Here is a 24,314-nt window from a genome sequence, read left to right on the forward strand (position 1 = left end):
GTTCTCCCATTGTAAAGATATAAATACATGAACAATCTATCAATAAAGGTTTACCTTTGATTCAATACAATACAGTGCTGGAATTCATATTTTAACACTGTTAGAAATTAAAACTGTAGTATATCTGGTTCTTCCTAAAAAATCTGTCCAAATAAGATTTCTAAATTCTTAAAGTTCTCTCTAACTTTTGTTCACATAAGACAATCGTTTGTCCCATATATTGGTGGCCGTTTGAGATCAACCCTCAATTGTAATTTATTTGTATTCAATTCCAATTATTTTAAAAGAAAGTTGCAATCAATCCCCTATATGACCATTATTTCTCCACCTGGTATTCTCTTCTTTCTTAGTTTGTCTCGCAGAAGTGTAAGGTGAATAAAATGACACCGATGGTCCGGTTTAGCCAAAATGGAGTGCCTATAAAATTTTCCACACAATGTCATAGAATTTTTTTTTTGAATTGTTCAGCGTGTCTCAAACCTTTGACTTCTAGGATGGAAGATTAGACCTCTTACCACTCCAATCAAAGGTTGTCGACATGTCATAGCATTATTATCACTGTCACCATATATTAAAGATTATAGGTTAATTTTTTGGGTGTAGTAGCTGTAGGTGTCCTTGTAGTTACGAGTTAATTCCTTTCCCTCTTATGGAACCCAAATAAAGGTAATACTCCTGCAGCTGCTACTAACATTGCATATGCTGGTTCTAATGGCGAGGGGGAGATGGTTGCCATCTCTCAAGCCACTGGTGGAGTTATTTTAAATAAATGTTGGCAACCACAAAATTAATATTTTATCTTACAAAAAATCCAATATTTCTGAAAAAAATATTATATTCACACTCTTAGATTGTTTTTCGGAAATAGGATAACTAAGGTGCTGTTTGTTTTTTTATTTATGTCTGAATCTGAATTGGCTAAATCTGAATTGGCTGAACTGAATTGGCTGAATCTGAATTGAGCAGATTATTCTCCTAGTTAGATGTTTGTTTTTTGAATCTGAATTATAATGTCTGAATTAACAATTTGACATTTTTACCCTTATTTAAATTTTTGACAAACAATACCTAATATATGTTTCTCTTTACTCTTCAACCCTGGACTAAATAAAAAAACCCTAAAATCTTCTTTCTCTCTATCTCTCTGCAACCTCTCTCTCCCTCTCTCTCTCTAGATTTATGTGTTTCTCTTTACGGTTTTTTTATCTTGAGCAAACGAACAAAGCCTTTTTCACAAGTGATTAGAAACGGAATGAAGAAGAGCAGCTATGAATAATTTGGTTTCTAGATCAACTCTGGATCGACTCGATTGTTCTCCATCTCTCTAAAAATCAGCGGCAAGGTTCTCTCTGTAAAGATCGGCAAAAGGGTTTTCTCTCAGTCTCGTCTTTCTCGCTGTAAAGATCGACAAAGTAACCCTCGCCAGATCCGGCGAGGGTTCTGTCTCTCTCCCAGTTTTTTTTTTACCTCTTTCGATCTATCTCAGTTTGTGGTGGTTATTGTATTTGGTGGTGGTGGTGGTGATTGTATGTGGTGATGGTGATGGTGGTGGCGATTGTATGTGGTGGTGGTGGTGGTGGTGATTGTATGTGGTGGTGGTGGTAGTGATTGTATGTGGTGATGGTGGTGATTGTATGTGGTGGTGGTGGTAGTGATTGTATGTGGTGATTGTATGTGGTGGTGGTGGTGGTAGTGGTGGTGGTGGTAGTGGCGGTGGTGGTAGTGGTGGTGGTGGTAGTAAAAGATTTGATTGGAAGAATATTTTTAATTGATGGGGGCATAAACGTCACTTAACACATTTCAGATCTTGAGCCCTTGTTTCAGACACATTTTGAAGTCTGAAAAATGTGAGTTATTTTTCAGACTATTCAGACATTCACACAATTCAGCTCACATTTCAGATTTTATTAATTAGAAAAAACAAACATCTGAAATCTGAATTAGTCCTAATTCAGATTTCAGATCTGAAAAAATAAAAAAACAAACACAACCTAAATATGAAAAAATAGGTGGGCCGACAGACACTTGAAATGAAATCCAAGCCTATTAGAGGATGTTAATGGCACCTTGGTCACGTGTAGCCACAATGGGGCCCCCATAAAGTTTCTCACAAACTGTCCTAGGTTTTCATAAGGGAAATTTTCTATACACTCACCAGATTTACCTGCCACACTTACATTCGTATTGACATGGTCAATTTGCCTTGACCAAGTCAGATTTCACTCATACTACTAAGTCAATATTAGTCATGTGTTTTAGATGCCCAATGACGACACTTGTTTTCACATTGAGGAATGTTGGAGAACTTTTTTCTTTTTATATAATTATCTTAATTTCATTGAAATAAAGCCAAAGAAAAAATTACTTTATCCATAACCGTTTCTCTCTCTACAAACTTCTCAGATCTGCATTTTGTTTCCTCCGGCGAAGGGTCATCCCTTCGTCGGATCCCCTCTTTCTTTCGTTTGTTGTTAGTTTTTTCCTCCATTAATAGTTTCTAGGGTATACTAATTCAAATTCCCTCAATTTTCGCCCATGGAACTTCAAAATCATCAATTCATCTTATTCACCACCTTCACTGTCACCATCTACACAACTTTCATCTTCCCAACAAGTGCAAACCCAGACAAATTATCTCCTTTGCCTAACTTTGCTTTTAGTTTGTTAGATGGTAAGGATACATTTGAAGCAGGTGATATAGCAACCATTAAGATTAAAGTTCTTGGAATTTCGATAATCAATCAAATCTTCATACTCCTAATCTTTCACTTACTGTGAATGAGAAGCAGGGGAATAATTCTTATATATTAGGTGTTTCATCTGTTCTTTACGGAGATCCGAATAATAGGAGTATTTCATTCTTACCCATTTTAGGTGGTTTGTTTTATTTGTTAATTGATGATCCTATTTTTTGAATTGTTGATTCTTCACTTCATTTCCAAGTTTCACCAGGATTGATTCTGGTAGCGGTGGTATGATTCTGGTAGTGGTGGTGTTTTGGGGTTTCGGATCTGGTGGTGGTTTAGGGGAGATGTTGGTGATCGATTTTCTGATGACGGAGGCGGTTTTCCGATGACGAATGCGGTTTTCCGACGACGACGACGGTTATCCGATGACATCGGCGGTTTTCCGGTGACAGCGGGCGAGTGTTCTTTTAGTTTATTTCCAGTTATTTTGTCGACCTTTAGGGTCCTTTCATTCTCGACCTTTAGGGTCTTTTCATCCACGATCTTTAGGATCTTTTTATTTTTCGACCTTTCGGGTCATTTTATTGTGTTGGTGTCTAGTCAATTTCTTTATCTTTATGAGGCACTTTACATTTAAAGGTATGTAACTCTCATGAAGTTATCAGAGGAGAAAAATAACAATTATCTTCCATGTAACATTGTGATTTAATCAATTATGAATGGAAATGGTTTGCATGGTTTAAAAAAAGAAAAAGAAAAATATTAGTCATGTTGATTAAAATGATGACTAAAATCTTCCTCCACTCCCGTTAACCACGACTTTCATTAGCCCACGACTTAAAGTTTTTTTTTTGTCGGTGAAAATATCTTGAAATCAAACAATTATCTTCTTCTAAGATTACATTCAAATTATTAAAGTTTTTTTTATTGGTGTTTGAATGGTAAAAACCCGAAGAACCACTTACTAAAAAGTATAGAAACATCCCATGAATCTTCATTTCAAAAATTCCTTTTAGTAAAAGGATGTTATTCTTGAAAAGCAAAAAAATTCATGGATGTAACCTATCAGAGGTACCAGTGCGACAGATTGCATAAAAACTTACCAAAATTCTCTTCAAATGTTTCTATTTGTGATCTGTCAGTAAGACTCCACCGATGTCTTCTGTTACACCTTAGTTTCATCTTTCCGCCAATTTGAGTATACGATCGGTTCCATCTTACCGACAAGGAGACCTATTTGTCCAATGTTTCTCATGAGGAGAAGGATAGACGAAAATCACAAAGCTGAACTTAAGAATGAGAGAGAAGAAGTCGAGAACGAGAGGAATAAAGAGGGAAAGATTGGGCGGGAGAAGTTTTAGAGGTAGAAGAAGAGAGGAAAGGGAACGAGCAAGAAGAAATTGGTCAAATTCTTTGACCAACATGTGTGTGTATGGAGTTGTGAGTCTGTTAGCGTAGAAATGAGTCTAAGTGTGAGTGTGAATAACCGTGAATGTATCAAGAAAAAAGGGTAAGTGTATATAACATTTCCCTTTTCATAAACGTAACAACTAATATACGACATTCGCTTATTATCATTCTTCAATCAAATGAATAAGACAGCTGACATCCTTCTCCGCAATAGGAAGTGGAAAAGAGAAGTATCCAAAGACGATCATACAGGACCATAACCAATGACGCGTAACCATCTCCTAACTGAAAAGCCAGATAGGAAACCCTTCGAACCATGAGCACCACTTCAGAACCAGATTTAACTCAAACCACACCCGGAGAACTAAATGGAAAAAGAAAATTCATGGCTTCAAAAAAGCCACGCAATTTCTTAAAGACGGAATCAAATGATTTCAGGATTACCCTCCAGTATTCTCTCGATAGAGAAATCATGTCCCACCCCAATCCGAATAGATCGCGATCGAACACCTGGTAAATAGGGTCGCTTACTAAGTATTTGTCAAAAGACTCAACGAAGCAAGCAAAATCATGCAGACAAGCTGCAAAGGGTGAAAGGTGAAGTAGAGAGTCATAGCTGTTGAGAAATATGGTCATAAGAGAGGCAACCGTTGTAGTGCTTACCAAGATAGGAGGAGCCCTGAACCATAACAAATACGGTGATAAACCTATATAGATTGAAGCGTCAGAGAAAGATGGTAGTCCAAAAGAGTTCCCGAACTAAACGTTGACCATTTACCCGGGTCAAAAGGCTTACTAAGCAGATGGAGAACCCACCCCATTTGTATAATTCCTGGATCAAAAGACTGGCCCAAATAGTGGTAGATACAAGTCCAACTATAAAAATTATCTTGGGCCACCTAACTATGACAAGGCCCACTAAACAGTGCAACCCATCAACTGAACTGGAAGGTACACCTGTGTCACACGTGTAGCCCCCTAAGTTAGTACAAGCATGGCAAGTGACACGTGCATTGTCTTCTTCGGTCGACCGATGTTTGAGTCTGTCGTCGGAACTGCTAAGTTCGGCGATCATCAACCCATGTATGAAAATATCAAACAGATGAATTAAATAGGGTTGTTCCATTATGTGGTCCAAAAGCAAGACAAAAAACAACGTACTAGAGAGGTTTAGATTTCACAGCAAAGATTGAGAAGAGAAGTTAAAACCACCAGAGGTTAGGATGTACAAGGTGGAGTGAAATGTTGGTAAATCAAGAAGTGAGGACTTAAAAGGCACCAATTTTGACAAGTAGTAACCCTTTAAATAGATCTTGGTGATGAGCAAAGTGAATAACTAGCTGAAAGAGAAAAAAACTGAACCAAATATGTAAGTTTTGTAGGTTCTAAAGATATAGTCTCTAAAGATAGCAGATTTTGTTAGATCTGATGTTCTTGAGATGTAAAGTCATTTAAAGGCATGACTAGCCATTGCACCCGACTTAACGAAGCTCGATGAAGGAATCCAAGGAAAAAACGAAGATCTGGTTGTCTTGAGTTCAAAAGATGGATGATAGGTAGAGATCTTTAACAATCTCCAAAGAAAACAAGAAATCGACCAAGATTTGCTATATTCTTGATGGAAGAAGGACTAGATCCACTTTCTCTCTCTAAAAGTTAGAGAGAGAAGCTCCCTCGATGCTTGTGGAGCAAGGTACTTTGAAATGTTTGTTTCTTCAAAGATCGACCTAAGTTCGCCCTTTAATAGGATTAATATTTTATCGTGCCATTTATGTTATAAACCGTAAATCGTGAGATTTTACTTGAATCCTACAATTTATAACAACTCTACAAAAATTGAAATAAAAGATAATATGGAAGTATTTATCGTGTGTTTGGATGAATGAATCATGAATCCATGACTTCCCCAGTCGTTCAGAATCATGATCCAAATTTTGGCTTGTTTGATAAAAAAAATAAGAATCCTAAGATTTATGATTATTTATTTATTTAGAAAAATACTTCTTTGAAAGAAGAGTTTTGAAGAAACAAACTTTTTTTTCAAAAACATGTCTTTTTGTTTTCAAAAATCTGTTTGTTAGACACTGTTTTCTCCAAAAATCCTTGTTCCTCAAAATGGTTTTCTTCGAAAACACGTTTTTTTTTTCTTTCAAAAATCCGTTTTGTAAGAAAAAACTTATTTTCAAGATATATTTGGTAGAAAAAATGTGGTCTAAAGAAATACTATTTTAAATTAATTTTAACTTTGAAATTGGGTATAATATTTCAAAATCCTAACAAATCTTAGGGGGTAGGGTGAGATTCTAGTACAATATAAATTTAAGACTTAAGAGTCCTTAAAATTCAAGAGTCGTAGGATTTTGGTTGCTAAACATACCAAGGAATCTTGATTCCTACTAAATTTCAATTTTAGTAGGAATCCTACATCCAAACACACTATTAGGGTATTTCTTCCATTAGAGACATAGAAGAAAAGAAAATAAGTTGTTGTTTTTGTTGATCTTTTTTTTTGGCCGCGGCTTTGGGGAATAAAGAATAATTTCCGGGGAATAAATTCTCTAGGGAATCCAAATTTTTTTTTACACTCCGGGGCATATTTTAGTTTAGTCCGAAAAGTCGCTAGATCAAATATTGGCCCTTAATCTTCATCTTTTTTATCACCTTCACCACCACAACTTCCTATCACCACTATTCCGACCACCATTGCAACCTCCACTTTTATTAAAGTTTGAAACATTTTAAACAGAAAATAAAGAAATTAAAAACATTTAAAATTAAAATACTAACAATTCCAAGCTAGCTAGGGTAAATTTTGTTAAGGCTACTGATCATCAAGAACAACCCAAAACCCTAATTAGTATTGAAATTATTAAAAGCCATATTGGATCAACTAACAATTCGGATGGTCTATTCTCCATCTCAGCCAATCAACCCTCTTCACCTACCTCACGTTCAGCAACCTATCATTGTTTTGGGGGCCCAACATTGACCTAGATGATGCCTATTCCCTCACTCCATATTGCTTCACCAATCTAACTAACAACCTTCACCACAATAACAAATGTCAAAAAAATTCATAAATATGTTAACAATATGTATATATATACAAAGAAAGAATAGAGGAGATGAAGATTAGGGGGCAATCAAACACCAAGTCAATTTTTGGACCAAAAACAAATATGTCTTTAATTCAATATTTATTAGCTAAATTTTTATTCCCCGGAGATTTTCTTTTATTCCCCAAAGCCGCGGCCTTTTTTTTTGTTGAAAGTTCTGGTTAGTTGTTTCTGTTTTCCAACTTAGCAGTGATACTATGCCCGGTACATCTCTGGCTGAATCCCGGTCGGGTGATGTGTAGGGCATAGATCTAGAAAGAGAAACTTTTTAACTTTCTCTCTCTAGATCTATGACCCACACATCACCCGGCCGGGAGATGTGTCGGGCATAGCATCTTTATTGTTTCCAACTTCTTTCTTCCCGTTTCTCTTCCTCCCTATTGGTTATTTACTCCAACTTCTCTAATTTTCGTGGGTTTCTTTATTTTTCATCTTCACTCTATTTTTTTTCATGAAAAAGGAAGCAAAACAAGGAACAAAACGTAACTAATTACGCTACATTAGTAATAAATCTTCACTCTTGATTTCTTCTTATAGTTTCTTCTTTCGTACCAAAAGAAACCAACAACTAAACGGAACAGTTTGGGCCTGTACAACAAACACAAAATTGATCTAATAAAATGATAGGTAAAAGACCCCCAAATATAAAATGTCTTCCGACAATATTAGATTTTTTTTTCTCGTGACGTAACTATCTATTAAATTTTTATTAATGTGTCTAAACTGAAAAGCTTATATATAGGATTTATATCTTTATTTTAATTACATATACACATATATATTACATACACAATATGTATATTATGATTCGAAAAATAAATCTACCGCATTTTATTTGAATTTATGATTATAAAATATGAAAATTAAATATTGGTAATACGATCTACAATTTAACTACATTGTGTACACCTTATCACTAGAGTTAAGTTAAACTAGCCCCCCAATAGGCCAATACCTCACTTATGTGAGGTGTGTACTCTAACATTTTCTCTAAAATAATTCATGACTAGTACCTTACCGACTGATCAATTTATTGAAGATAGGACAAGGACATGTTTGTCATTTCCCTTTGTAAATTACTTAGAAGGATTAATTGTTTCTCTTTTTTCTCCCAACTCATTACTACAAGCAATCTTCTCCCTAGCTAGCTCGTATCAACTGTCCTACCTTGTATACCACAAATACTCAATATATCTTCTCTCTCTCTCTATATATATACATAGCTAGAGAGAAAGAGAGAGAAGTCTATGTTGCCGCCTTGGTTTCTTTCTCTCTCTAGAGATTTCAATATTCATCATCTGCAGGAAGTAAGAAATGGTGGATTATAATCAGAAAGATAGCAATGGAGTTGTGTGTTGTTTGTGTGGGGATGTGGGTTTCCAGGAGAAGCTATTCAGATGCAACAAATGCTCCTACCGATTTCAACACTCGTATGTGTTTTCGTTTCTCTACTACTCTTAATATTTATAGGAATACCATCACTATATATCTTCACAAATACACCACCAATCTCTTCTTCTCCATCACCTTATAACCACCACTATCACCACCACCACCACCACCACTACCGGACCATTACATAAAAACGAAAATGAGACTCTGTCTGGTCCATCTCCAGGCTAAATCTCGTTAGCTGATGTAGTCGGACAAGATTTAGACAGAGAAATTTAAACATTTTTTATCGTGGTTGTATACATATATATGATGGTCATAGTAGCATCCATAATTTATATTTTATGAATGGAAAAGTACATATACACACACATACCATGCTAAATTTCCTAACTAGTACTTGTTTTGTTATTAAAATGATAAAAATATATATAAGATATTTAACTGGAAAAAAGCGAAGTTCGAATCTTACTGTTTTCAGAAAATGTGGATCAAAAGTCCATGCATATGTATACCTTGATATATATGTTTGCATAATTTCTATTTTTCATTTATTTTCTTCTCTCCTTCACCGGGTTCCATGTTTGAGTTAACTATGTATATATTTCATGTAAATATTATATAGGTACTGCAGTAATTATTATGAGGAATCAAAGGATGGGTTTTGCGATTGGTGTTTAAGTGAAGAAAAAACTTCAAAACATATTGTTAGAGTTTCTTCGAAGAAGTCGAGCAATACTATTGCTAGAAATAGTAATAGCACTAATAACAAATCCGAGCAGTATTCAGGTGAAAAGATCAAGCGAAACGATAATAAAGAGGCAACAGAAAAGGCGAAAAATACTGCAAGTACAAGTGGTGCTCCTTCTCCAAAAACTTCGGGTCGAAGGTATAAGTTCCTTAAGGATGTAATGTGTTGAAGATGAAGATGAAATGTGGTCATGAAGATGAGTGAAGGATGGGGTTTTGGATACTTTTCTTTATTGTGTTTTTTTACTCAGTGAAGAATTTTAAATATTAAGTTTTATGATCATCAATATAAAGATGGGAATTTGGATATTTTGTATTGTGTTTTACTTGGTGAAGAACTTAGTATAAAGAGTTCTAATAATTAAATTTGGTTGAGTGATAAGGTGTCTGTCAACAAAAAGATAGAATATTAACATTTTTTGGCAGGCCAAAATAATTTGGTCTTAGGGCAAAAAGGCCACAAGAATATTAATATGGCACAAAAAACCAAAATAATAATTGTAATGGCAGTTTAGGCCACTAAATGACAGTTCCCGTCCTAATTTGTGATTACCCACTAGTGAGGTTTACAATTTTTCAACAATGACAAATAAGTTACCCTTCTACGAAAACAAAACAGTTGTTTGCTTTCTACAATAATGCATTAGTTAGAAACAACAACACATAAACAAAATGTCCCTATAACAAGATCACTGAAAAAACGAACAAAAACTAAACAAAACAGTAGTAGAAGAATAATGAAAACGAGAAGACGAATATAAAAGCGGTCAAAAAAACATCTCAAAAACAAAAGGCAGTGAACTAAGGACAAAAAAGCAAAAGAAATGAGGAAAAACAATTGAGAAAACCACAAACAACATTTAATATGGCGTAGATAGGTGAAGACCAAGCTATAAGTGTCATGTGTTTGTTTTGTTCTTTTGGTAATTTTACACTATACACCCATTGGTAAAAAATAACTGACTACTAATATTTATGTCATTCGTCCTTTCAGAAAAGATTGTATAGGGAGAGAGGGAAAGTCATTTGACATACATATAGTGACACTACGTTGACACTATTATTTTTTTAGCGCACTTCATCATAGTCGGTCATATGAAGTTGTTCTATTTTTTTTTTGATGAAAAACATAAAGTTGTTCTTGATTATGGTGGAGATTTACTACGTAATATGTAAATAATCTAAAGATACCTAATGTCAAATAAGTGAGTCATTTATTTTATTTGCAATCATAACCCCATAATGCACATATATACATAGTTGTGTGCTTTGATCATATTAGTTGGTCATATGTTGCTTTTAGAAGTAGCTAAAACCTAATAAGAAATCAAAGAAACAATCATTAATTTGTTTTAAGGAAGCTAATTGACTATAAATTAATCAAAATAAGTCACTAAACCATCACTCTAGGTGGTTGTTTGTTCTTGGCTTGCTTTCCAATTTTGCAATCTCATCTACAAAATCAAACAATAGTTACAGACTTATAGTTAATAATAATAATATTATCGACCAATCCCTTAAACAATTAGGGTTTCTACTTCATACCATGAGTCTTATTAGAGAGTTTGTTTTCTTCAATTTCTCATTTGTTGATAAACACACTTCCATATTATTTAATTAACAGTACTAACACAAATTTTTCGTCTAACTAAAACTTATAATAAAATTTAATATTTAGAACACTAACACATTGGACTACATAAATCAAAGATCCAATCGATATTGAAAGATGAAATATGTAGTAAGAAAGGGCTTCCTCTTATTGGTAATAAACGAATTAAAGTTTGTGAACTACTGATTGACTAAATTGGAGCCCTAGCTAGCTTTATATATGGGGACCCCTTGGCCTTTGCTAGTTTCTTAGAAACTTAGTTGTATAAAATATGAAGAAAAAGGTACAAAAGTTGATAAAGTCTAGTCTTTCCACTTTATTTATTTTGGCCATTTCTAAGAAACCAACAAAACCCCTTTTCAGTACTACCTTTAATTTCTTATAAATGTATGACAATGAGGTCTCCACCATGGTTATTGGGTCATTGGGTGGGGGTGTTCCTTGTTTCTCACTTATTAGGGTTATGTACTTCTCAAATAATTTAGAGTTAACCCACTCTTTAACCTTAATTCTCGATACAAAATTATTAATAGGTCGGGTATTAGTTACCTAATCTATTTCCAATACGATCATTAGTTTGTTGAGCTCCATGATTAATAATCTTTTTTACTTCAGAATTATGTCGCTTAATCATTCACGAAGTCATACTGAAACCACTAGTCATTTCTTTAATTAAGAAGGAAATCAATAAATTTTTTGATGAAATTAGACTAATAGAATCAATAATGTTATGTGGGAGGACTAGACATTACGATATATAGTTTTTTTTTTTTTTTTTTTTTTTTTTTTTTTCAGAAAACAGTTTTGAACTATTATTATTATTATTGTTATCAACCAAAATAAACTTCACATATATATCAATAAGGTTTCATTTATAACAATTAAACTATTATTATTATTATTGTTATCAACCAAAATAAACTTCACATATATATCAATAAGGTTTCATTTATAACAATTAAACTATTATTATTATTATTGTTATCAACCATAAGTTGGAAACTTAATTTCCATCTTGGTAGATTATAGAGTTTTAGACAATTGTATTTGTGGATGTAAATCACCCTAAACCATTTACTTAGACCCACTTTAACTTAAACTCCCTTGTAAAATGTTGTTTGTAAGATCAATATAAAAATCTGATTTTGAGTGAGGATGGTCATACACAGATAATTTCAGATAAGTATATTAATCTTCATGAGTAAGAAATCTTAAATTATTTGACAACACCCTATGTCTATATAGTATATAACTTGAGAATGCACCAGAAATTCATGTGCCTATAATTTGTGGGTGAAGGAAAGGTAGCACATAAACATTTGTATGATGATGACTCAACCAAGTTTTAATTCTATCTGTCAGCAACTAACTTACTTTTCTTTTTATTGAAACTAACATGTGTGTTGTGGTTGTTGCTTTAGTTTCACCCCCGGCCCCTTGCCCCTGCCACGGCCACTCCTTACTTTCTCTGCTATTTATTCCTCGACTTTACCTTACTTACAAGCAATCACAATTAAATGCCCCTACCTCTATCTCTCACACATTAACATGCAATGTTTTGTTTGATTGACTAATTCAAATTCTAGTGATCAAGAGACATAGGGTTAAATAGAAGGCCCAAAAAAAATCTTTCCTGTATAATCTTACATAATTTCGAATGTTATCGGTTCTGGTACTTAGACTATATGGTGAAATGTGGATGACAATAAAACAAATTTCTCATAGTGCATTGTCATTGGTCCATTGAGGGTGTTCGAAATTGTTTTTGCATTGCCTTAGACTCCTATGTTGGTAACATTAATGTGTTGTGTTAATTCTAAACCGAGTAAGAATGTCGAAGAGTCGGGAAAAAGGAGACAAGTATTCGGCACAACTTTGGTACTGCCTTCTATAGTTGCTCTTTGAGAGTCTCATGCTATTACTCCATAGGTTGAAACGAAGGACTACACTTTCCCGTAAACATTAATTTTGTAGTGATTTTTAAGAGGACGATCAATGATCGAGTAATTACTTGAAAAGATAGAGAATAACCATGACAATAAATTCTTGGTGGTAGTTAAAAAGCTAAATTCTCTTTAAACTCATATTTTTAAAATATTCAATTATCAAACACAAATTTAGGTTTCTTAAAAAAAACACAAATTTAGGTTGTATTTGATAGCTTTTATTTCTACAAAAATATGTGAGTTCCAAACAAATGCTACTTTCCATTGATTGATTGCATTTTATTTCTGCAAAAGTATTTTCGATAGAAACACATGTAATCTCAATAAAGCGATCGATATTCAAGAGGAAGGTCAGAATATGGCTTGCTGGTCCCTCATAAAATAAGGCAAATCCACTATAAGATCCATGTATCACCATTTATCGATGGAACATATACCTAACCCACATCATGACACACGCTGGAACTTTATATGGCACATTAAAACCATATTATGTATTTCAATATTTCTGTGGAAATGTTGCACTGGGGCCCTACCTGTGCGACAACGTATGGGAAAGTTCATTGAAAATCAATTAAGTTGTCTATCTTGTAATAACATTGAAAGTACAGAACATGCTCTCCTTCATGGCTACAAAATATCTGATTTTAATTTAATATTATCTCTACGAATATTAAATCTGTATTAGACTGGTTCATTCTTGAGAGAAAGAGGATAACATCACATGTACTTCGAATGACATGCACTTTTCCACGATTTTATGGTTCATTTGGACAGCTCGATGCGACCACTGCTTTCAAAATACTCTCATGTCGACCTCGTAGATGATCAATCAAGTTCTAACCTTCCCTGGGATCTCAAGTACTACTAATCAAGTAACCCATACAATTAAGACAACCAAATGGCTACCCCCAGCTTATCCGTACTATTAATACCGAATGTTCATTTACTAATATCAATTATTGTATTGGTTCCAGTTTTATTGTTCATGATCAACAAACTAACTTTATTCCGGCTAAAACATCAAATCTCAAAGAAAAACACATCATCATAGAAAGTGACAACATTAACTTAATCCCCAAAACTATTTATTAGGAGTTCAATGGACAACAGAAAATAAATATAAACACATCATCATAGAAAGTGACAACATTAACTTAATCCAGTATTTACATGACGCTCGAAGAACAATCCAATTACAATTTGAGTTACATATAATTCCGACCTTCAATAGCATCAAGTTCGTGTACATCAACAGAGAACACAATAACCCATCAGACAAGTTTGCCAAATGGGTCAAAAGGGTAATAAATTTTGAAAAATATTGTGCACTTAATTTCTCATTTAAATTGTACAGCTCTTTGCTATTAGTAATATATTCTTCTTCAATAAAAAAATAGAGTTAATTCCTATATGGCCCCCTATTTTGTGACCAGCTTCCTTTATGGCCCCTTTTTTTTCGTAAATTCAAATATGGCCCCCCTTTTTTGATGTAATTGTCCTAACTACCCTTCTTAATTCTAAATTTAAAACATTAAAAAAAACTTATTTCCACCTCACCCCTCTCTCTCTCTCTCCACCTCATCTCTCTCTACAACTCACCCCTCTCTCTCTCTTTCCAACCCACCTCTCTCTCTCTCTCTCTCTCTCTCTCTCCAACTCACCCCTCTCTCTCCAACCCACCTTCATCTTCTCCGATTGAAGTCGCCGGCCGGCGACTTCCCAAAAAAAAAAAAAAAAAAATTCTCTCATCTCTCTCTCTCTAAAAATCCGGCGAAGGGGGTTTCCCTTCGGCGGAAGCCGTGAACAGACCGATCTGGTCTGTTCACGGCAGACCTTCAAAGACTGCCGGAATGTTTTCTTCCGCCGTCGCAAGAAATCTCTGGTTTTTTCTCATGATTTATTCTCTTGATTTTTTCATTTGATGATGAAGGAGTTAAGAATACGAAAGTATCTTTACCGTCACTGTTACTTCTGAAGAGAAAATCACGAAATCTCCATCTCCTTGATGAAGATGATCCAGTTGAATTACTTTTTTTGCAGGAATCAGATGAAGTTTTATTATTAGGAGTCCAAATACAGTAAGTTCCTTCTGGTAAATTTTTAGTTCATCAATTTCAGATGATGACGATGATGGAGGATTTGATGATTATATTTCTTCACGGAAGAGATTTTTCAAAGAAACACGAATCGATTTATTAGGTTTTGAATCATCTACTAGATGATCATCTCTAGAGAAAACAAGATCTTGATTAAAAACAGGAAAAACCTGTCTGATCTGACCATTAACGAAGATTTGATCAGCAGAAATAGGTGATTCATCAAGATCTCTACAAACAAAACTAAATTCAAAGTCATCATCATTTCCGTCGTTGATTTCTTCGTCCTTACCTGAATCATCATCACCGTCAACTTCTTTTCCTAATCTATTTTGTTCTTCGTGACGATGAGAGAATACCTTTTCTTTTGAAACAGGTTCTAATCCTAATTCTTCTCTATCATCAACAAATTCTTCACAAACTTTAGCTGCGATCTCCGCGAAACTGTTTGATGAATAGCTAGTAAAGCTTGGAGATTCCCCGAAAATCGATCCTGACTCGATCATTTTGAAAAAAAAAAAAATTAGGGCTAACAAACGAAGTAAACACTTCCTCTTTCTCTCTCTGATCTCTCGCTAAAACTCTCTAAAACTTACTGTAAATCTTCATTCTCTCTCTCTAACTTTGGTCTGAGTTTTTAGTTTCAGCCGTGAACAGACCAGTCCGGCGAAGGGAAACCCCCTTCGCCGGATTTTTAAAGAGAGAGAGATGAGAGAAATTTTTTTTTTTTTTGGGAAGTCGCCGGCCGGAAAAATCTCCGGCCGGCGACTTCAATCGGAGAAGATGAAGGTGAGTTGGAAAGAGAGAGAGGGGTGAGTTGGATAGAGAGAGAGAGGTGAGTTGGAAAGAGAGAGGGGGGTGAGGTGGAGAGAGAGAAGGGTGAGGTGGAAATAAGTTTTTTTAAATGTTTTAAATTTAGAATTAAGAAGGGTAGTTAGGACAATTACATCAAAAAAGGGGGCCATATTTGAATTTACGAAAAGAAGGAGGCCATAAAGGAAGCTAGTCACAAAGTAGGGGGCCATATAGGAATTAACTCAAAAAAATATTGCATTTTATTTCTATGTAGGCAGATATCCATTAATTCGGAAAAGAAAGGGAGTCCAAGCCTTGAAAACTTTTGTTTCTAATATTTTAAGGAAGCCCTTGTTTTCCTGGTATCAAACAATTGAAGATGTGTATCACAAGATTTTTGTAGACCCCTAACTATTTCTTTTTGTCGAAAAATGTAGGTAGACCCATAACTAAGAGGTACAAATTTTGCTTTCCAACTGAACCCAGTCATCTTTGTAACTTTTACAAGCAATACTCTCTCCCTCACACTCCATCCAATCACCCTTATTAATCTTGTAACACTCCATTAAGACACCTTTCATTTTTCTACATTCTAGAATTAAGATATATTATCTCCGTCTCAAATTGTTGAATAATTTAATTTCTTTTTTGAATTGTCCCATTTTAGTGTTCTATTTTTAAAAATGAAAAAAAAAATTTCGCCTATTTCCAATAATACCCATTACTATAAATTCAATGAAAATTTTATTTAAAAGTAAGGTAAACATTTTCATTGTATTGTAAAAAGAATTTTTGGGTTTATAGCCCAAAAAACGGGCCCTAATAAGACATTTAGTCCTCTCTAATCCTATAAAGGGCTTCAAAACAAAAAAAAATAATATAAATGGATATCTAGTCCATTTGGTGTCATCTAGAGAAAAAACACAAATCCCTATAATACCAAATAAATCATAATTTCTAATCTAACCTTCCTTATATATTATAACTGATTCATCTTCAAAATCCATAAAGATCTTCTTCCATATTTATCTCCCACATTCTCTCTCCAATCACGTTTTTAAACAAAGAAATATATATTATAACTGATTTATCTTCAAAATCCATAAAGATGTTCTTCCATTTTTATCTCCCACATTCCCTCTCCAATCACGTTTCCAAACAAAGAAACGTGATTCATTATTTTCAGTAATCGAAATCTCTTTATTCTCTCTCTCTAAATTCGATTCACATAACAAAACCTCCATTAAACTCAGAAATTTTGTTTCATCTTCATTAAATTGTTTTTCAGACATTCGTCTTCTAATCCAATACACAAGCTCAGAACTCCATTTCCATTTATGTCTCTTCATATCAAGTTAATCAGGTAAAACATAATTCAATATAAGTTTTTGTGATTCTATTTCAGTTTATAGTAGTTGATTATCTCTCTCTCTACATCTTAATCTACTGAAAATCTTCCATTAAAACAAAGAAATTGTTTCATATTCATTAGAGTTTTTCAAAATCAGTTTCTTAATTGTTAATCAGGTAAAAGAAATTCTTCTTTAATGATTCTGTTTCAAATCGAGTATGTTATTATTGTATTTCTCTCTCTAAAAGTTTCTTTAATGATTTCGATATTCATGAGATAATCCTTCATTACTAATTCCTAAAAATTGAGTATACTTATTGTTGCAATCAATCATCATATCAGATATCTTTAGATATGTAGTTTAAACCTAATGATATTCGTACTTTTTCTTCAGATCTGGTTTTCAATCCGTACGGATTTATGAAACGTGGTTTTTTTCGTACGGTTCCTCATAACAGAATTAACAGTACATGTACTTTATCATAAATTACCATAATTTATAGTAAATTATGCAAACATCTCCCGTACAATGTTTTTCAAAATGAGAACATGATATATGTATTTTCTGACAAATTATATATACTTTATCACGAATATCATGAATATTATATGGAACATTAATTATGCTTTAATCTAAAAAACAGTACTCGTTTCATTATTAGAACAACTTCGCTTATATATGTAAATCCTGTGTACTTTGAAATAAATTACATATAATTTACGTAAATGTTCATGTAATTTATTGTAAATAATATACTTTTTTATATAATTTATATGTATTAATCTCTCTCCATTTGTTATCACAGATGGAGTTACAGGCAGAATCATCAAATCAAAATAAGCAAATCAAACTTGAAATACCCTTGTTCTTGTTACTTGACTTTTTGATTGGCTCCTCGAAATATTTCATAACAAATGCACACTTGAATGGATCTTGATCATGATTCCTTGGAAAAGCCATATTCGGCCCCCTCCATTAGCATTCCAAGCAATAGGGCAACATGGATGGGCACCATTATTGAACCAGAGAAGATTTTGTACGTTTTTTTTTGTAACAGAATGTAAACGATGTGTTATGTAAAAGAAATTATGTGTAATTTACTGAACAAGACCCAAATACATTTGATAAATTACGTTGTATACTTGACAAATGATGGTTTATTCGTCATAAATAATACATAATTTACGTATTTATTTCATAATTTGTATTCGATGAGTATTTATGTATGAGTAAAAAAGAAAACAAATGCTGCTTTAATGTTCCCAGAAAAATATACTATTTTCAAAGCTAAAAGTTAAGTGAGAGAAAGTGACATATATGTTTTGTATATTAACCCCCAAATCCAGGGCCGGCCCAAGTAGTTGGGAGGCCTAAAGCGAAATAAGATTTTGGGGCCCTCTATACATTAATTACAAAAAAAAATTACTCGTAATTTTTTGCTGCAACAATTTAGATTAATAAGAAAAACATAACAAAAAACACAAACGTGAACTCTATATTCTTATAAGAAGTGCATCCAATTTACATGTAGAAATGAACTAAATATGTTTCGAGAACATTTCTTCTACTAAATTCTTCAATATTATTTGTACATTCTTCACTAGAATTATTCTTAGATTTTTCAGTTGTTTTTTGTACATTCTTCACTAGAATTATTCTTAGATTTGTGGGAAGAAGGAAGGTTTTTGGAGAGAGAAAGAAAAAGAGGAAGGTTATTTGTACATTCTTCACTAGAATTATTCTTAGATTTTTCAGTTGTCAAACTCTAATTAATGATGTTCCCTTAAAATATTGGATGTTCCCTTAAAAAGTTGGGTCATTCGTTTCGGGACGGAGGGAGTACTATTTAGTGTTTTGGCAGAAAGTTTTTAGATAAAGCTTTTTAGGTTTCATTATAAATAGAAAAAAGTACTGAAGTAATTGTTTGTGCTCATATACTATGGGCACCTCCTACTGGCTGATTCAAATGAAAAAAAATAGTTTCTAGGGTTTTTAAACTTTAGTGTAACAGAAATTTGACCAGGTCTCCCTAAAGCTTAAAAATGACTTGCCAAAGTATTATATGCTTCAACTCCTATGACATTTATGTAATTCTTTAACATGGTGAAGGGACATAATTGATCTTCTTAGTCAAAGAAAATTAATATTTGTTATTTTCAAAAGAGGGCTTGGGCAAAACGCCCAAAAACAAAGCATCAATAAGATGCAGGCCCGCGTCAGAATAACTCTTAGGGGCAGGTCCTCTCTGTCAGATTGGCCATACAAATTACGAAAAAGGGCAAAGGCTTTCCGAGAAATAACGAAAAACCCAACGAAAAAAATCGCGCCAAATCTCTCCCAAATCTCTGACGCACGTCCAGATTTACACTCAACCGTCCCATCCCCTCAATTCAAACCCACGCCTTCCTCTTTTTCTTTCTCTCTCCAAAAACCTTCCTTCTTCCCACAAATCTCTTTACTTTCATCCAGTTCTTGGGGAAAGAAACAAAAGTAAAACCACTTTCTTCTTCAAAAAAAAATTTGTTGTTCTCTTAAAATCATTCTTCTCTAAACAAAATTTCTTCTTCAAAGATCTTGTTCAGAGTGATATTAGGGCAAAAAAACTTACTCCCAAACTAAAAGGAACCCAAAATCGAACAACATCCTCTTTCATTTTTTTCAAAATCATCTTCGCTTGGAACAGTGAGTAGCCTCTTCACTTCTACATCTTGTTCTTGGTTTTTTTTCGTAACACAGTTTAGGGTTTTTGAGTTTGTTTTTGTTTTTAGGGTTTCTTTTTTTTAGGGTTTTTGGGTTTGTTTTTGAGTTTCGGTTTTCTATTTTGCCTTTCCTTCATGCAGATGGTAAACCCTAAATCTCCAAAAAAGACGGCGAAACGAGTAACGATCATTGAACCAATGACTACAAGATCTTAGATTATGTCAAAATCGGATCCTATTGAAGATCAGAGGGGAAAACGAAAAAGCAACAGAAAGGAAAAGGCAAGTCTTGCTTTTATTTACAATATTTTATAGTACATAAAACATTGCACCCTACATGAAAAATTTGACATTACATTTCTTCCATAAGGTAGTCCACAAATTTCATTTAAGTACACAAGTGTATTCCCTATAAATAAATTTATTTCATGTACATATTCCCAAAATGCATTCTGGTTGTATAAGAGGATCCTTGAGGACTCCTTTTGCACAAGAAAACCAAAAAAATCTTTACAGAAAACAAGTTTTGTTCTCTTACATAAACAAATTTCATTGGATTTAAAAGTGCATTTAGGTACATAATTATATTTCTGGTAAATAGTCTAATGTCCTAAACATCTGTATATATGAACTAACCAAACAATGTACTAACCAAATTAATGGTGGTCAGTTACTAGAAGCCGCTGCCCAGAGCAGCAAAAGCACCATCCAACAGACAAGGCAAGAGGAAAGTTAGTGAGGCATCACTAGATTCAAGTAACAAGGTATTTTCTTCCCGTACCCCAGTTTGGTCAAAGTACATGTTTTTATTACCTGTACATAAATATATTTCCAGTGCATATGATTTCTTCCTGAACACTTCAACGAGTAGAATGGACACTTAGTAATATAACAGTATTATTTCCTGTAATATTAATCGAGTTAACGTAAAAATGTGTTAACCAAAAAGTGGTCTTCAATGACAGGAAGCTGTTGTTGAAAGCAGCAAATCACAAGGCAAAACTAAGGGGAAGGGGGAAGCCAGTGGAGCAGCCCTACAGCCAAAAACTAAAGTAATTTCCTCACTGTACATAAATATATTTCCAGTGCATAATTATATTTCCAATGCATATCATTATTTCCTGTACATTTCATGGAGTTAATGTAAAATGTGCTAACCAAAAAATGGTCTTCAATGACAGGAAGTTGTTGTTGAGAGCAACAAATCACCAGCCAAAATTAAGAGGAAGGGGGAAGGAAGTGGAGCAGCCCTACAACCAAGTACTAAAGTAATTTCCTCACTGTACATAAATATATTTCCAGTGCATAATTATATTTCCAATGCATATCATTATTTCCTGTACATTTCATGGAGTTAATGTAAAATGTGTTAACCAAAAAATGGTCTTCAATGATAGGAAGTTGTTGTTGAGAGCAGCAAATCACCAGTCAAAACTAAGGGGAAGGGGGAAGCAAGTGAAGCAGCCCCACAACCAAGTACTAAGGTAATTTCCTCGCTGTACATAAATATATTTCCAGCGCATAATTATATGTGCAGTTTATATCATCATTTACTGTATATTTCATTGAGTTAATATAAAATATGTGCTAACCGAAAATGGTTTTCACTTACAGGAAGTTCTGGTCGAAAGCACCCAAGTACCAAAAAATGGTGTTCACTTACAGGAAGTTCCTGTCGAAAGCACCCAAGTACTGGACATTTACTGAAAGTATCTCGGGAACTATAAGATTTACTGGACATTTACGAATGGGGAATATATATGATAATTATTAGGTATTTACGTATGTATGGTGCATAATAGTTCTATACTTTGCCTTCTTAACATTCATAGGAAATTTTGTAATTTACTAGACATTTGTAAATGCACTATAAATAAAATAACTTTACGAATTTTGTAATTTACTATGAATTTGTGAATGTACTATAAATCAACTAATTTTCTGGACATTTGCAAATGTACTATAAATGAAACAAATTTTCTTTCCCATTATCATCTAAATGAGGGAATATATTTATTGGACATTTACGAATGTACATTGCATAATATAATTTTCTTTTTTTCTATATTTTGCCTTCTTAACATGCACAGGAAATTTTAAAATGTATTAGACATTTACGAATGTACTAAATAAAATAATTTTTCTTTCACATAATCATCTAAATATGGGAATATATATGACAATTACTAGACATTTATGTATGTATGGTGCATAATAGAATTTGTTTCTATACTTTTCCTTCTTAACATTCACAGGAAAGTTTGTAATTTACTTGACATTTGTGAATGTACTATAAATAAAATAACTTTACGAATTTTGTAATTTACTGGACCTTTGCAAATGTACTATAAATGAAACAATTTTTCTTTCACATTATCATCTAAATGAGGGAATATATTTATTGCACATTTACAATGTAAGGTGTATAATATAAATTTTTTTTTCTATAATTTGCGAATGTACTAAATAAAATAATTCTTTCTTTCACATAATCATCTAAATGTCGGAATATATATGACAATTACTAGACATTTATGTATGTATGTATGGTGCATAATAGAATTTGTTTTCATACTTTGCCTTCTTAACACTCACAAGAAATTTTGCAATTTACTTGACATTTGTGAATGTACTATAAATAAAATAAATTACTGGACATTTGTAAATGTACTATAAATAAAATAATTTTTCTTTCACATTTGCGAATATACTATAAATGAAACACATTTTTTTTTTCACATTATCGTCTAAAGAGAAGAAGAAGATGGGGTTTAACTTTGTATTTCCTATACACTTTTCTTACGATTATTTCCTATACTCTTTTCGTATTTCTTTCATACAGTAAATAATCAAATGTCTACTATATATACGTTCATATCCTAAACATTTTTTTAAAGGTCTTACAAGATTAATATCGAATTTATTAACATCAACAAATGAAATACAAACCAATCTCACTTTATCATCATCATCTTCTTCTTCTTCATGACCAACGTCACACTAGAAAAAAAAGACACAATCCCTCCTCGTATCATTCTCATCCTCATATGTAAAAAAAAAAATATCATCAAGCCTTTGAAAACCGAAATAATACGTACATACTGAAATTGTCTGGATCTGACTCTTCAAACTTCAACTTTCATGTTCTTGAATTCTGAATTTGAGTCTTCAATCTTCAACTTTCATAGTCTTAAAATCGTACAAAAATACCAAATTTTGTACTAAAAGATTCAACAAAATTTGGGTCTTCAATTCAGATCTATACCTCTTTGATCTTCACCCTAGAAAAAAAATTTAAGCTTGTTGTACTGCTAGAGAGATAAAGAAAAAATTAGATCTTACTTGTTGATGAATCTCTCTCTTAAACTAACAAACCTCTCCCCAAAATCATAACTGGTTAGTAATCTATTTTTTTCTTGAATCTGGAAAGTTAAAATAGAGAGAGAAAATGGAGAGCAAGAGATAATGAAGATCTGTAGAGAGAGAAAGAAGAACTACAAATCAGGAAATAGGGCGCAAGATTAGGGAAGAAATCTAATTTGGAAGATTTGGGCGTCAAGATTTGGATTGTGCATTTAATGCATATCCAATCAATTTGGGCATTAAAGATAGTGGAGGCTTAATGCCCATGGGCAAGATAGGTATAAAAAAAAGAAAAACAGGGAAATGTCAGGTTAGTCTGACATTTTGGAGTTCCCTCTCATTTTCCATTTGGACTGGGGCAATACCTCATTAACCCAACATTTTTTGGGGCTTCACCCATTCTTCCTTTTCAAACTTCCCTTTTTATCTCTCAACCTACATGATCACTTTCTCTCACTGTAACACCTAACACGATTTCCCTCTCTCTCTAAAACCAAGCTGAAGAACTAGAAAAATTGAAGCGATTGATTTTTATTGTCTAATTTGAGTGAATTGATTTTCTCTAAAATCGATCGAATGAATGAACTGAAGAACACTATGTATTGATTCTCTTCTTTAATTGTTTCAAAAGCCTAAAATTATCGTTTTCAATGATTTCTAACCATTTTTGTTCTCCGGTCTATATCTAGGATGTTTTCAAATAATTTCCATCAGATTATAAACTAGTTCATTGTTGATTCTCCAAAGAAATTTGAAAACCCTAAAATCATTTCAAGTTTTAGTTCAAAAACCTAAATTAAGTTTTATGTTATTCACTATTATTTCTGTTTGATGATGTTATATCTAAAGTTACCTTTGGTTTTTGTTCATTATATAAGATCATTTTTCCGTATGAAAAAGTTTCCAAGTACTTTGCAAGCCTATGCAAGACAGTTTGCAAGGCCTTGCAAAAGCTTACAAGGAGTTTGCAAAGACTAGCAAGGAGCTCGCAAGAGTTTGCGAGGAGCTCACAAGATCTTGCAAGCCTTTCAAAACTCCTTGCAAGCTCTTGCAAAGATGTTGAAAGGCTTGCAAACTATTTAATTAAGATGGC

The 24,314-nt window shown here is 33.3% G+C and overlaps 1 protein-coding gene and 1 pseudogene across 1 annotated transcript; one reads left to right on the top strand and one right to left on the bottom strand.

The window, feature by feature from the left end:
* The first annotated feature begins 8,372 nt into the window (after positions 1-8,372).
* On the top strand, positions 8,373-9,737 carry LOC147537410 (zinc ion-binding protein). The gene is made up of 2 exons (XM_086644756.1): positions 8,373-8,643; positions 9,231-9,737. The coding sequence occupies exons 1-2, from the start codon at positions 8,528-8,530 to the stop codon at positions 9,523-9,525; spliced, it is 411 nt and encodes a 136-aa protein (XP_086500882.1). The 5' UTR covers positions 8,373-8,527; the 3' UTR covers positions 9,526-9,737.
* A 5,014-nt stretch (positions 9,738-14,751) lies between these two features.
* Positions 14,752-15,572, bottom strand: LOC147537411 (uncharacterized; annotated as a pseudogene).
* Positions 15,573-24,314: the final 8,742 nt, after the last annotated feature.

The sequence above is a fragment of the Eschscholzia californica genome, unplaced genomic scaffold (assembly GCF_041429995.1).
Source record: "Eschscholzia californica isolate CP2 unplaced genomic scaffold, dmEscCali1.0.p SCAF_5, whole genome shotgun sequence".
Lineage (NCBI taxonomy): Eukaryota > Viridiplantae > Streptophyta > Magnoliopsida > Ranunculales > Papaveraceae > Eschscholzia > Eschscholzia californica.